The 15,245-nt window shown below is 35.4% G+C and overlaps 1 protein-coding gene across 1 annotated transcript in view; it reads left to right on the top strand.

Moving 5' to 3' along the window:
- The window catches only part of wit (kinase protein wishful thinking), a 265,285-nt gene that overhangs the window by 92,381 nt on the left and 157,659 nt on the right, over positions 1-15,245 (top strand). The window contains exon 3 of the mRNA XM_081735795.1: positions 3,641-3,753. Within this exon, the coding sequence (XP_081591921.1) occupies positions 3,641-3,753 (113 nt within the window). The remainder of the gene's footprint in view (positions 1-3,640; positions 3,754-15,245) is intronic.

The following is a 15,245-nucleotide window of genomic DNA, read 5'->3' on the forward strand; positions in this document are numbered from 1 at the left end:
CAATAATACCACGTACCATCCATATATCCGTCATTATGTGCCTAGAGGTCTGCGCATATAGTCGATTTATAATTAGGTGAATAATAGTACACGTAGATCTGTTAGCATGTTGGACGTTGGTCAGTGTCAAATAGGGCAGGTCAGTGGTCATCCTTTTTTTCTTTGTTGTTGTTCTCTAGTTCATAGTATAGTCTGTTTACCCAGAGCTACGAGGGCAGTTGGTAACAGTGTATCTATCTCCATATTGTGCTTCCAGGCCATTTTTACTATGAAAGTAATTCGAAAAAAAAAGCGTAATATTTGAATTGACGCATCATAAGCTTGTATCAATAATCCACTGCTGATTTTTTGTTCTTTTAAGTGATCATGAAAAAAAAAATAATTTGATCTGATTGGAAGGATCTTTAGTAATACATTCAAATACTAAAAATAAGTTTTAGAATAAATTATGTTATTAAAAAGTGGTAGAGGAAAATGAGGGAATGGCGCGCACCTAAGAATAACAAAATTGTGAATCGTAGTTTGTGACGTATGAATCTTAAACTTTTATAACATATTTTGAGGTTCATCCTGTCCGTACAAAAACTAAGAAAATTTTTGTAATTCTATTAGAATATGAAATTGAAAGTCTGGCCCAGGATAGGGAAGGGTGGAAAAGCTGCGTCTAATCAATCGAGAGACTGCTGACCTGATGTGATGATGATTAGGATAATGAAATAACCAAAAGTATTCCGCTGATAATGAAATAACCAAAATTGATAATGAAATAACCAAAAGTATTCCGCTGCATGGAATTGTATTAGCGCAAAATTGCGTTGCGTGCAAAATTTCTTGAACTGTTCATGTTGGAGTTTGTGATATATGACAAACAGTGGTACAGTGAAACCTGTCTATTTTGGCCACCATCGGTTCCACTGAAAAGTGGCCAACTTATTGAAAAAGTTCTAGAAAAAATACAACTGTACGTTTAATAGGCACTATTCATTCAACTTTCTACGTTTTGAATTCATTATGAATTCATGAACTCAACACGTTCATTTCCAATGAACACACATGTACTCAACGAAATCGGAAATTGCTCTTTTGCTGTTTGTAGAGTACCAAACTTTCATCTGAACTGGTTAAACATTCACAAATATTTTCTGTAAATACCTTTCGAAAAATAGGGAATCGGTTATTAATAACAAATTTATTCATAATGGTTCATTCTAGACGTATTTCTTTTCTTTTTGGCACATATACACATCCTAATTTTGTAGTTAACTACCTCTTATTAATGAGCTACAATTGTTTCCCTCGGAACAAGAGATGTTTTGAAAAAATCTTAAGGAAATTCATATCTCAAAACCTCCACTTCCTTTCAACAAGCCTTCACGTGCCAATAGTTGACAATCGACATGGTTGCTTTAAGCTTGAGAATTTTCCGGAATTACTAACGCTACTCACTGACGAAAGGAACCTATATAGCTAATAGTTCTACCAAAACAGATAGTGTAAACAAATACATACAACCATTTCCTGAATTCCTGTACGTGCTTGTCACGTTAGAAGAACTTGTAGCTGTCATAAAAAAAAAAAATCTTGAAACCCGATCTTTCTATTTACTGTTTAGTTGTTACAACTTCCTGAAAGCAAGAAAGGTATCACCACCCATGCAGCACTGCACTCCAGTGGACAAACAGTGAACCTCCTCATTAAAACCGTATAGTTTGGCGCACTCCCCCTCCCTGTCCAAAAGATTCAGTTGTTTCGAAAGCGGCGAAACTGAATTTTCCTTTATGTCAGCGGGAGGGCAATAACAGATAGTAAGCAAGACGTCCCAGAAAGTTGCACATTGTTCAACTCCTTGCAAGATGGAAAGAAATGTTCTGTGTCCTTTTCAAGATTATGTTTACATTGAGAAATATAGTAGGGTGCAAGTTTTTTTTTTATTTTTTTTTTATTTTTTTTATGACAGCTACAAGATTCATGCAAGGTGACAACTGACAACCACGCTTAATTCACATCTTTCTTTACTACCCCTTTATCAGGGTAGTGTCATGGCCATTGATCTCCAAGAACAAATCGTGGAAATCCATGCTGTTTTCTCTCCAGTAATAAACACAGAACATCTGCTTCTCATATAGAAATATGAAAGAGTTAAGAAAACATATAACAAAACGATATCTTGCGTGGCCAAGATACACAGGTAAATTTGTCATCATCATAGGGTAAACATTGCTTCAATGCGGCCAACTTCCAAGATAGACAGGTGGCCAAGTTACAGAGGAATTAGTAACGAATGTCTACTGGGAAAATGCAGGTTCAAGACGAGCAGATGGCCTATTTAGAGAGATGGCCAAGTTGACAAGTTTTACTGTACATGTTCTGAATTTGCTTTGCCATGAAAAGGAAATTTTCATAAAATAGCACTTAAATTGCTTTTTAAATAAAGTATTCTATTTATTTTTAGTTCTAAAATGTATTTACCGGAGTATTCGCGGTAAATGGCCAGACTACGTGGAGAAATGCCACATTGAATTATGTTGCGCGGAATTATAACGACTGCATGGTAATGACCTAAGTTGAACAATTATTATTATTATCTGAACAAAACGTAACCTGGTTTATCGGAGATATTGAAGATATTACAGGAAACAAAAACATTTAATATTAACATTAATACGTAAGTTTTAATCCTATTAACAAGATTTTACAGTAAGAGTTGACAAATTTTCACCTACCTCTTAATTTCTTAAAGAGAAATGTTATATCAAAAATAAATTTTCCTGAAATTGTCCTCTAATGCTACAAATATGACTCACCTGTCTTGATAATGTTGGCGGTTTTTATCAACAGGGCGAAGCACATGTTTTCCATTTCTGCTCTAACCGTCTGCGTGGTATTCCCCATCACACGGCATTACCCCATGTTCCTGTATTGTATATTATTAAAAAAAGGAAGAAAAAAACTATGCTAGATACAATTAAGAGACAAATTCTGACCAAAGTGTATACTACTTAATAAATAATATCGTTATTATTTAACGGTATTATTTATTAAATAGTATATTCCGTGGTCAGAATTTGTCTTTAACTTTATACAAAATGTTCCAAAGCTAGAATGAGTAATGTTTAGGTAAAATTAAATGCGAAGGATCAGAAAGAAGTGGCTGAAAACAAACAGGCAGGATTCAACGCAATTTTTTGTTTCTGCAGTGCAGAACGTTGAGTTTGTGTAAAACACATAGAGTTGAGTTGAGTTGATTTTGAGTTTAACGTCCCATGCGAGGTCATATGAGACGTGGACCTACTGATTAACGTGGAATCCAAACCATATGAGTTCCCGCCGGGAATTGAACCCAGTAGGTGAAACTAATATTTATTCGAATAATATGGAACCACTATATTTGTGCCTTTTGCGTTTTTAAAAAGTCGAACCTTTCTTAGTTCCCTGCTCATAACCAACACGCTTTTAGTAAATATTTGCAGAAATTAAACTTGTGAAAACACACTGGTGCATGATGATAATCGGGTGTTTTCAAAGAATGTATCGCATAAAGGTATTTAAGCGATGTTTACTGATGTTAAACATAAAAAGTATTCTCTGCAGTATATATAGTAGCAGTCTATCTCACTTCCTTCATTTTGTCCTTTTTCAGGAACAGAATTTTCCGATTCTCGATTATGTATCATATCCAATAACAAAGTGGGTGATTTGTCCATTCTTCATCCTGACGACGAGTCTTCAGGGAATTATAGCATCTCAGAACAGGTAAGTTTATTCCCTTCTTCACATTGTAACTTCTCATAATGTATTAACTAAACAGTACACACATTTCCAAAGTTTCCAGTATCTTTTAAAAAAATGTTTTATGAAGAACAAATGATTTTGGTACTTAAAAATATTGACTGAGCTAGTGTCTAATAATGTCAAGTACTAGTTTCAAAAAGTGATTGAATGGTGATAGTTATAAAACAATTGTTCCAACTAATTTTCTTCATTCTTTTCCATACACAAATTTTGATAACCTTGTTTCATCCCTTGAGCTTAGCGTTCGTTTCTGATCCATGCAGTTCTCTCGTACAATACTCGGTGAGAAATATTAGATGATTTTTTTAAAATTCCTTTCTCTGAAATGCTCTTTAACTCAGTGCATACCGATGTTTTTGTTTGCTTTCATATTTCAGGCTTATACCAAACTACCGAAAACTAAAGTCATGGCCAATCTAAGCTTGCAGTGACGTAAACACTGACCCACTCATAATCAGAAGGGAAGTATTGTATTCATGCGCGCGTTTGAAGAATTTTCTACAGCTGACAGTGTGTGAAGCGATGCGTAGGAGTGGATATAGAACTTCTGATTGACGATCACATAGCAGTCAGTCACAATCGAGGATTAGTTAACAAGCAGTAGAACAGAAGCGCCTAAATTTCTTTCCGTGGAGTCCTTGTTCCTTCCTTTGCACCAAAATTGATACACTTTCTGACTCCAATCAGAAATAAGCGGTCTACCACTGAGCAACCGTACCCAATATAAAATGGAAGAGAATGAAACTTGTTTACAAATCTCAGATCTTTAATAATAATAATAATAATAATAATAATAATAATAATAATAATAATAATAATAATAATAATAATAACTTCGTTGTCTCTCTGGGTCTTATTCAGTAAAGTTTTCGTCAACGCAACGCAACAATCACATCTTAATTTGCGGTAATAAGCATAGCAGTTATAATTGCTCATTGCTTCTTACGGTGCGTTGCGATCAGAAATTGTACGATGAAAGCCTCTGTCTTTAATACATTATGAGAAATCTCGTAGTAAATAGGGGAAATTTTAAAGGTGCGAATTATAATAGAAAATTGGATCTCAATAAAGTACATTATTCTATTCCTTGTGCTTCTGCTGTGTGTTTATTTTAAAATGTGTAGTTGTTTGATTGGATCTGAGTTACTGTTAACACTGAGGGTAAATGATGCGGGGACCTACAGCTTAACCCAGAGAGAATCGAAGCTGGGTCTCCCTCACTGAAAGCGCGTACGCTTAACCATAACCAAGGAAGTTCAAGAGCTTGCGTGCGATTTATATTATTTCTGTTGTTCACATTGAAATTTATAGAAAGAGGCGATACAAATTGTATTCTAAAGCTTAAAAACTTTTTTCTTTCTTTTTCTTTTTTTGTCTTTTGTAAATCAGAATCACTATTACTTTCACCTGCAATTCCCATCACCGCGGGAGCCTTATTGCTTCCAGTGCACCAGAATTTATGCACTTTCTGACGGATAACGCTTTGTAAAATCGTCCATTTTCTCCAATCGTGTACCTTTAGTTTTTACCCCGTCTCTTGTCTCTACGGGTGTTGGCATTTTCCCTTCTTCCAAGACTTCATTTCTCAACGCAAAAATCATCTGTCATATTAGCGGTATGGCTAACAATATCACTCACACTCTTACAGGGATTGGCACGTCGTAAATATAAATACACGTTTAAAACAATTTGCCTTGCTTGGCTATTTAATGGACTGCCACCTCTATATAATCGAAAATAACGCTCAGGTGAACAGACACTTAATTTCCCTTGCACATGACGCCATATTGCACCTGTACAGCTGAAAAGAAGCTATTTTATACATATGTATTAATTATTGTATTTCAGATATATTGTAGGTGTTTTATCAAATCATAACTGCACAATTTGTTCTACATAATGGGTAATCTTCTTTAAAATATGGGATTATTTGTTTGCGCGCTTCGACAAACCGCATTGCTTGTAGTAGAAAATGTTGGAGCCCTTGTGTTCGTTTCTCTAACTTAAGATCATTGCGTATTTGCGAGCATACATTATGTATATATTAACTATTTGTTACTTCAAAGTACTAATAATTTTAACCATGTGCAGGTAAATCTAAAAAAATGAGGTTCTGTAGTAGGAAACTCATTTATAATGGTGCAGTTCCAACATTACTTGGAATTACTTATGGTTAGTGATTTGGAGCTACTGAAATTACGTCACTGAAAACTTAGGTTGGCCACGAGTATAGTCATCTCACCGCCTTTCTTCTTTTTACGTAATCTGTGTAGTTAACACAGCTCTGTTCATTTTAATAATCACTACTTGTTATTTTCATTCCATATTCTTCAAGATTATTATTTATTCAGATCGCATTATCTCGCGGTTATGTTTCCATAAGGTTTAACAACATTCTAGTGTTCGAACAGCGTAGAAATATCTTTACGTATACGTATGCAAGCTTATCTGTACGTATTTGAGAAACATAAATGTTTAATTTTGGTAACTAGTGTTGCTCACGACACAAGAAATTTCTTGTATCGTTTCGAAAACGAGACGAGAGTCGAGACAAAAAGTATGTTTCTAACTTCGAGAAGAGACGAGAAACATCATATTTACCGTCAAGCAACTAGACGCACGGTTTAATCGTAGAACATAGAAGCCCAACGTCCGAAAAGTAACTGACAAAATCAGATAAAATAAAATTTCTTTGGATTGAGAAATGTGTTCCATACGCTACATAACTACTCTTGGTAATGTTAAGTTATCAAGTCTTAGCAAGTATCATTACGTCACTTGAATCCTGTCGCTAGTTATATCTTCTGAGTTACCCACTTTTATAGTACTACTTGCGTTCAACATACTGTAACCATCTGTTTGCTTCTTTTCACGCTTCAGAAGTAGTTCTGCAATACTGTTCATAATTTTTAAAGCTTTTAGCTTTGAAGACATCTGTCTTTTTTTGGTAGCTGCTAATGTCTGTCTTTGCAAATTGAGTGTGTGAAGTAAACCAGACATGTTCGTGAGTTAAAACACCTTCTAATGCAGTGCTTTGTACTGAAAGAGTTTAGTTATGCTCACCAACTACGTTGTGGTAACAATTTTCATATCAACATATTTATTATGGAAATAGTATTTGAATATTAATTTTCTGTGTGCAGCAGTTTCTCTCCCAGGCATACCTGGAGTTTGCCAATCGCTTTCCCTCCCCAGGAACTAAGAAAAGTTAAATTGCTACTGCCAATATACCAAATAGTGTCCTAGTGCATACCTCAACTTTTTGATCCCCCTCCTCCTCCGACAAAATTTTCTGGTAGAAAACCTAGTTTGCAATGAATTTATTTCTGTAACATCATTTTAATGCTATATATATACACAGAGACTCACTTTAATATTCGGCCACCCCATATTGTTGTCATTTATATCAAAGGACATTAATGTAAATACATAGGAATTTGTAAGCGATGACAGGGAACAACTATCATGTCTTGTGTACTATTTCGTAATGTGTAAAAGTTGTAAATGCAAACTATGCCTAACTAACTGCTATGTTTCTACAAACTGCCTTCATATCATGCCACTTTAATATTCGCCCACTAAAGTGACTTGATGATCTTACTGCTGTATCTCCAGTTTACAGAACAATATGATTGGGGGAAGGAACGTCGTATGTATAACTCATTTCTCGTCTTCGTATTAGAAAGTGTAAGTGGGTATTGGCGTTGCAGTATAAAACTTCCAATGGGACGAAAAAGTTGTCTCACAACGTTTGAGCAGAGCCAGCTGGTCATTTTTCGTCATAAAAGGGGGATTCCAATATATATATGTTGCCCGTCTCTTGAATATACCACGAAGTACATTCGGTGATATCTTGCGATGTTATAAGAACGAAGACAGGATAGAATCCATGAAGCAGAAGGGTTGCCCTAGCAAGCTAAATGAACGAGACAAACATGTGAGTGTGAGAAAAGTTAAGAAAAACCCAAAATTAAGTGCACCGAAGATTGCAGCGGAATTGTTGCAAGGGTGTAGAAAGGATGTACACCCAGAGATTGTTCGGAAAGTACTGAGAAACGAAGGATACCACGGAAAGGTAGCTAGAAAGAAACCATTTGTCAACAAAGTGAGCAGAAAGAAACAGCTTCAGTTCGCTAAAATCTACCTGCAAAAGGAACCAGGATGATTGAAAAATGTTATTTTTGCTGAGGAAAGCAAATTCAACATTTTAAAGTCAGATAGCAAGGTTCTAGTGTGGCGAAAGGCTAATGAAGAACTAACAAAACTGAATTTACTAGCAACAGTCAAATATGGTGCTGGTAACATAATGGTTTCGAGGTGCATATCTGCTGTCGGTGTGGATGAACTTAGGTTTATAAATGCTAAAATGACAAAAGAACAATACTTGAGCATTCTAAAAGAGACTTTACACAAGAGTGAAGACAAATTTGGAATCCGCGAGACTTTTAAATTTTATCACGACAACGACCCAAAACATAAGGATATGTTGTACGTGAGTGGCTTCTGTACAACTGCCCCAAAGTTATCGAAACTCCACCACAAAGTCCGGACCTCAATTCCATTGAAAATTTGTGGGATGAACTCGACGCTAGAGTTCGGAAAATGGCGGTAACATCAAAGGAGGAACTTGAGAGAAGGTTCACAGAAGAAGGGGCCAATATTGCTCCTGAATATGCCGCAAAAATAACTGGAAATATGCAAAATCACTTGAAGGAAATGATACGCAATAAAGGGTATCCAACGAGGTATTAAAATATTTTTACACAGTGTTTCTGTCTTTCTTTTCATCTGCGAGCTCCTTCGTTGCTAAACGGTTAGCATACGCGCCTTTGGCATAGAAGACCTGGCTTCGATTCACAGCGGGAGCTCATGTAGTTCGGATTTCACGTTAATCAGTTGGTCCCGTCTTATATAGTCTCGCTGCTGAAAGGGACGTTAAACTCAAAATCAACTCAATTCAACTCCTCTGTGTGTGGGTGTGTGTGCGCGCGCGCGTGTGTGTATGCAAAGTGCAGAGAACATACATCGAGTTCGTAGAGTACAAATATCCCATTCTGTTATTTAAAATTTCAGTTTATTAAAAGGCATGAATGTTTTCCGATTCATTCCTACATCGTTATTTAGCCGTAAAATTTATTGGTAATAAATATTGTCTTAAAAAGTTTCATGAAGTGAAAATCGAAAGATTCTTCATTTCAAGAATGTTTCAAAAGCTTCAATGCGTTTTTCCCTCAGAATCCACATTTGATCTTACAATATTAGATTTCGTCAGTTTAATACGCATAAGACGGTTTTCTCATAGCTTTACTACTTTTATAGATTTACATTCTGCAACATTTATAAATACTAAGTAGATATAATAGAGAGACAGAGAGAGAGAGAGAAACTCTGTTAATTTTTACTTCCCAACTTGAAATATTAGAAAATTTTCCGGTTCCCGAAATCTAATTGGAAAATTATAATTTGTTGCTGTCTAATTTTCCCCTACAGGAATTGTATATCTCAATGTGCAGTTAAATATAGTGGAAAATTTTCCACCTAACATCACTATACATAATATCCAAAACTGTCCGGCTTATGAAAAGTTTTTTCCACTTGTTTCTACATCGTGATGAAAATTTTCCGATCTATGAAAATTCCTTTCACTTGTTTCTACAGAGCAATAAAACTTTCCGATTCACAAACAGTTGTTTCACTTTTTGCTTCAAAATGATGAAAATTTTCCGACTCATAAAAAGTTCTTCAATTTTTCCATATAAGATTCAAAATATTTGGATTCATGAAAAATTATTTAACTTGTTCCTACATAGAACTGAAAATTGTCTGAGCCATGAAAATTTTCAGATTCTTTAAACGATCTTTCACTTTTTTACATTTCTGTACATGAATTAAACCAATTTTATGATTGCTGAGGAATTGTTACTTGATTACTGATATTTTTAGAACGGAAAATTTTCCGGAAAAATATAGAAATTTTCCACCTCACATCACTAGATAAAATATAAGGGGATATTTCCCCCCCAGAAAGTTGAAGGGTATCAAAGTCTCTCTATTATCCCTCCCAGGGGCGGCGATTAGACGTTAAAAGCGGGGGCAAGACTGATCTGAATATTTGTATGTCAATGTTAGTTTTCCTGGTTGTTTCTAACATTTTGTTTGACGAAAGGTTGTATAACTAATAGGATACTATCCTTTTCAATTAAAATACCGTATATCGTATTTCATATTTTATTAAGTAAATTGGCAAGAGCAACGCAAGTAGGTACTAGCTCTTTGTACACTTAAACAACGAAAATGTAAGAAGAGATTTGATTCCTTGCTCATGAACATCTTAAAATTCTGTCTGCAAAATTGATTATTTAATAACAAATATGATCAAATTATTTAATAACAAATTTGCAAACAAATAAATAAAAACGATAATATTAATCATAGTAATGAATAATGAGGCTTGTTTTGTAGAAGTTATATTGAAACTGGGGATTAATGAACAATTTATATTTTTAATTCTACACATGCCATTAAATGTATGGTATTACTCTTAGAAAATGGAAGACAGTAAATACTACAAGCATATACTACGACATTTAAAGAAATGTGTAATTGCAATATTAATTGCTTTGAATTGCAGTTAAAACCCAATTCCTGTAGCTTTCTTAACTCCACGGGAAGACAAATAACGAATTCGTACTCACGCAACGGCAAATATTATATGGCATCATTTTGTCTATGAACCAGTAATACACACGAAAAAGTTTACATTTCCAAATAAAACTATATGTATATGAAAGGGTCACTTCAAAAAAGTGGTGGTAATTGCCCCTTCTTGCCCCCCTAATCGCCGCCCCTGCTCCCTCCGCGTTACTACAGAGAAGCTCTCCAATGGTGTTCAGTCATTATGTAAATATAAATGCAATCTTTTAGGCAACATACCCTCACTGCATTTCAACATTTAGGTAGCCGGTATGTCAAGTCAAAATCGTAATAAAACATACCGCCTCTGCTTTTTTTCCCACTTCGAACATTGGACCTGACAGATCTAGATGAGAGACCTCTGACCCACCAGACTAATGTCTCAACAACTTGGGTGAAGCAGGTGACCCACACAGAAATCCGAGCCTGCTACGCTGCACTGTAACAAGCATAAGTTTCTTCTTTTCCTTGTGCTGTATTTATGAACCAAATCACTACTGTACTAGACTGTAATCCGATACTACTACTTACAATCCGGGCTACTGGAAATTAAGGTCAATGCGGGTTTATGTGCGATTTCAAACTTTTGTAAACGAGGCCTGAATCCAGTGATGTGGAAAGATTCGCGCCCTATGCTATCACCTGTATCCAGACTTTGGTGCTCCCTTAGCACCCTTCGCACTTAGCTCCCAGTAACTAAGTAGGAAAACAAATTTGCCGGCTTTCGTGAAAGGAACGCACCAAACTCAGAAAGATTGAACACCAGAACAACATTTCTTACGCTGAAAAAGTATTCCTAGAATTATAGGTTACAACTATAATTCGCCTAGAAGCATAAGTTGCAATTATAGATCACAAAATGTATTGCCATTGGGGGGAAGGAATAAGTAATTACGTGAGAAATTGGTTTTGGTATGAAAATTGTAAACGAAAGCAAGACTAAAATTCAGGACTTTCCGATGTGCGAACTCTCAAGTTAATTTCAACTTAGTGCGTACAGCGTGAGACTTACTTCAGTGGATTCATTTCAGTAACCTATCTTACAGAGTGAAGTAAGTCATTAACGCAAGTAACTACTCGTTTGTTCACAAATAATCAGTAACCAAGAGCAAGATATTTTCTATTAATTTCTTTTTTTTTTAATTTTTATTAAACTACTCGGCTTATTTCAATACTTCCTTTTTTCTATAATTGATTAATTAGTGTCACTTTTTAAATTGAAATGTTGAATGTCATGTGATTTTTTATTTTAAAGTGGAATCCTCAGCACCACTACATTTTTGTCCGAGACAAATTTCCCCCACCGAGGATCGAACTCTGTACCAGGCATACAAAAGGCACGCTCGTTTGTTACTTCAATTCGAAGAGTCACAAGGTTTCGTTTTTGTGTATTGTATCTCCTTTTAATTTTCGAAGCTAATTACTCGTAATCGTGAGTCCTGCCGAGTGGCAACATTGATGTTACCAAACACTTAAAGAACCAGAGAGAAAATCCAAATGTTTCGCCCTGTGTGTCAAGATCTAGGGGGAGCGCACAGAAAAATCAGTTTTCTGGACAGTGGTATATTGTACAAATATATGGAATCCCCTTGCTTACTACAGAAATCAGTACGGAGCATACGTTATCCATGTGCTACATAAGAACTGCCCTTAGGTGTTACATCATGTCGTTCCAGGATGTCTGATATCTAACAGTCTTCCTTATATTACATACATATATGTATGTTACTTTCGTCAGCTATATATTATATACGTCCATTTGTATGTGAGATCCTGAACACCTATATTGTTTCCTACGGAAAGTACCTCAAATGGAACGCTTATACAGAAAGTAGTATAAAACATGCGTTTTCAGTTATACGTTTGCTGTACGTTAAGTCCATAAACTACAGGATTTACAAATGTAACATACGATTTTACGTAAGCCACATACGATTTTTTTCTCAGTGCGGTTACAAGTGTTGTGTCAATCAGTTGTGGATGGATTAGTGAAATTCTGATCCCAGGCTGTTATACAATTGTTCATTTGTAATGTAAAAAAGAAGAAAGAGCTCGTGCTTTTCTCTGCCAGTCTGGGTCCATGACAAAACATATTTACATTATATTGAATGACAAAATCATTGAATTTAGTGAGTTTCAAGATAAGAGACAAATAATGTCAAAAAATTATAATTTTAGCGATTGACCTTAAGCGAGGAAGTACTGAAAATACAATAAAACTTCTGAATAACGAACACCAATGGAACGTGTCTATCTATTCATAAATGTCATGTATCCGTTAGAGAGATGCTATGTAAATTTAGACTACTCATAGCCTATGTAATTTTATGCATATAGAGTAAATACATTAGTTATAACTGTATACATAGGCCAATATAGAAAATTTTATTCCAGGCATGTGCAAGCTGGAGCAGTGGATGGGCTAATTAAAGGACTGGTGTCCAGGGCCGTGCGAGACATTGTATCACATTTTCACAAGAGCTGAATAGCCATATTCAATACAAAAACTCGTGAATCATAAACTAACACCACAGAAACAGAAAAACTGCTATAACGATAACCAAAAAGGAAAGTAGAAAAATCTATTTACTTACACCATATTAGTTGGAAATCTGACCCTTCATATTCTGAAGTAGTGTCTAAATTAAGGATCACCAATTTCGCAATTTTTACTTTCCGGAATCCGAAAGTAAAATCGGAAAATTTTCGGAATTCGGAAAATTCCGGAATTTTTTTGAAATCTGCAAAGCGAAATTTTCGATTCTGAAAAATTTTGGCCATCCCTAGTTTAAATGATCGGTGGCACGCTGCATTTTTCAAGGTGGATATCAGATATCCAGGGGGGAAAATCAGTTCAGTTTAAGAGATTACATAAGAAATACATTTTCAGTAGTGGGTCAAAAGGGCCGGGTGGAAGGGTTCATTGAGCCGGAGTCAACCCGAGGGCCGACTATTGCATATGCCTGCTTTAGTCAGTGTTTGAACTAGGAATTATATATTTCTGAGCTTTCAGCATCGGTACCATCTTAGCTCATCACGTGTTACGAATGAGGCCATTTTAGTAAGCACACTACCCGAAAAACCAGCCCGGGATCATTACGTTAGATATAATCTCAGCATTTTCCTGATGTAAATGAGAAAAACCAAGAGAAAATCACTCAGGATGGCTCTCCCAAAAACAACTTTCATACTTTTTTGACAGCGTGTCCCTACCGGGAATCGAACATCACATCGAAGGCGAGAGCGTTAGCGACTACGCTACGTGGGACACCTCAATGTTCGATGTACATGGTTCGAAGATTGAGGAGGATACCCATCTCTGTAAAGAAACAAAAGAATCGATGGTTATGTTTATATGTGCTGGAAAATGATAGTTGGAAAAAAAAATAATGAAAGTGTTAACGGATTAAAATTAAAGATTAGGGTGTAAAATTTGAAAAATGAAAAGAGAAAGATGCCGGTGGTGATCGCTTGTAGCGCCAGGTTTTGTAGTGATAAAAATAAAAAAAATAGACAGCGGGTTATGGGTTCACATTCCGTCTGTCCCTATTTGTTCCCTTGCACCACCGTTAAAGTCTTCGTTCCCCGAACTAAGATGGTTTGTGACTCGATAAGGATTGATCTCACGGTTAGGAAATCCTATCTCCCCGCGGTGTCCCAGGGCTTTAGGGAAATAAGATCCCTCTAAAACCGTGTAAGCAAATGAAACTTGATATTATTCGCATACGTATCCTGAATTCACATGCTGCAACGCTGAAAGAGAATTTTGCTCTAATGTTTGGTTTGTGTGAACGAACTAGACTGACTCTCACTTTCCAAGTGGACTGAACAATAATAGTAGTAATAAGAATAAAACCAGAAAATAAACGAATATCTAGAATTTAGAATTTAGTTGAAAATTCTGAAAATCAGTCTAATCCCCACTAGAATACTAGAATCGAGAAATGCTTATATTGCCTAATTTGCCTAACAGATCTTTTGGAAACCAATGTTATGCTTAAGGTTAGGGATACAACTTGTTTATGAAAGAAAAAGCTTACGAATTTGAGGTTAACAATGTAATAAAAGTTTTAATGAGCAAACGAAAACAACAACAAGAATATGTTTAAAAAAAATTTAAGCAGGCCAAAAGTTAACATTGACTTTTGAGTTTTCTGACCACAAATGTTCAGAATAAGGCATAAGGCCTTAAACAAAAAGAAATCAATTTAAGTAAATTACATCTGGGCTTTCTTTCTTGAACTATGTAGTGAATGAATTGTTATCATTAACCTGACACAAATAAACAAACTGTGGAATTGATGTTTATAACCAATGCTAGATGCAATCTTACATTGTTTACATTCTATATAGAGCTTTCCTGATTTACATAGATATCATACCAAACTGGTTAAATTACAATTTTGCATTTGAAAAATACCTAATTATTTGACATCGCATGCTAAGTATATAGTTTACGTTGATCAGCTGATATGTTTTGACCATAACCTTTTTAATACTTACGAGATTAAGATATTACATAGCTGGACGGAATTTTGAATATAACAACCTATATTTTATTCGGGTGAAAACTAAGTATTGAAATGATTTAAAATAAGTTAATCTAGTTGAAGTAAGTGGAAATGAGTTGAAATAACTTGAATTGAAATAAAATAAATCGAGAAACAAGTCATGACTTTGAGTTGAGATTTGTGGGAAGTATGAAAGAAACATAGAATGATCTAAAGGAGTTAAATAAACCTACTGCCTGACTGTTAACC

Source organism: Thermobia domestica, chromosome 13 (genome assembly GCF_964235325.1).
Source record: "Thermobia domestica chromosome 13, izTheDome1.hap1.1, whole genome shotgun sequence".
NCBI classification, from domain to species: domain Eukaryota; kingdom Metazoa; phylum Arthropoda; class Insecta; order Zygentoma; family Lepismatidae; genus Thermobia; species Thermobia domestica.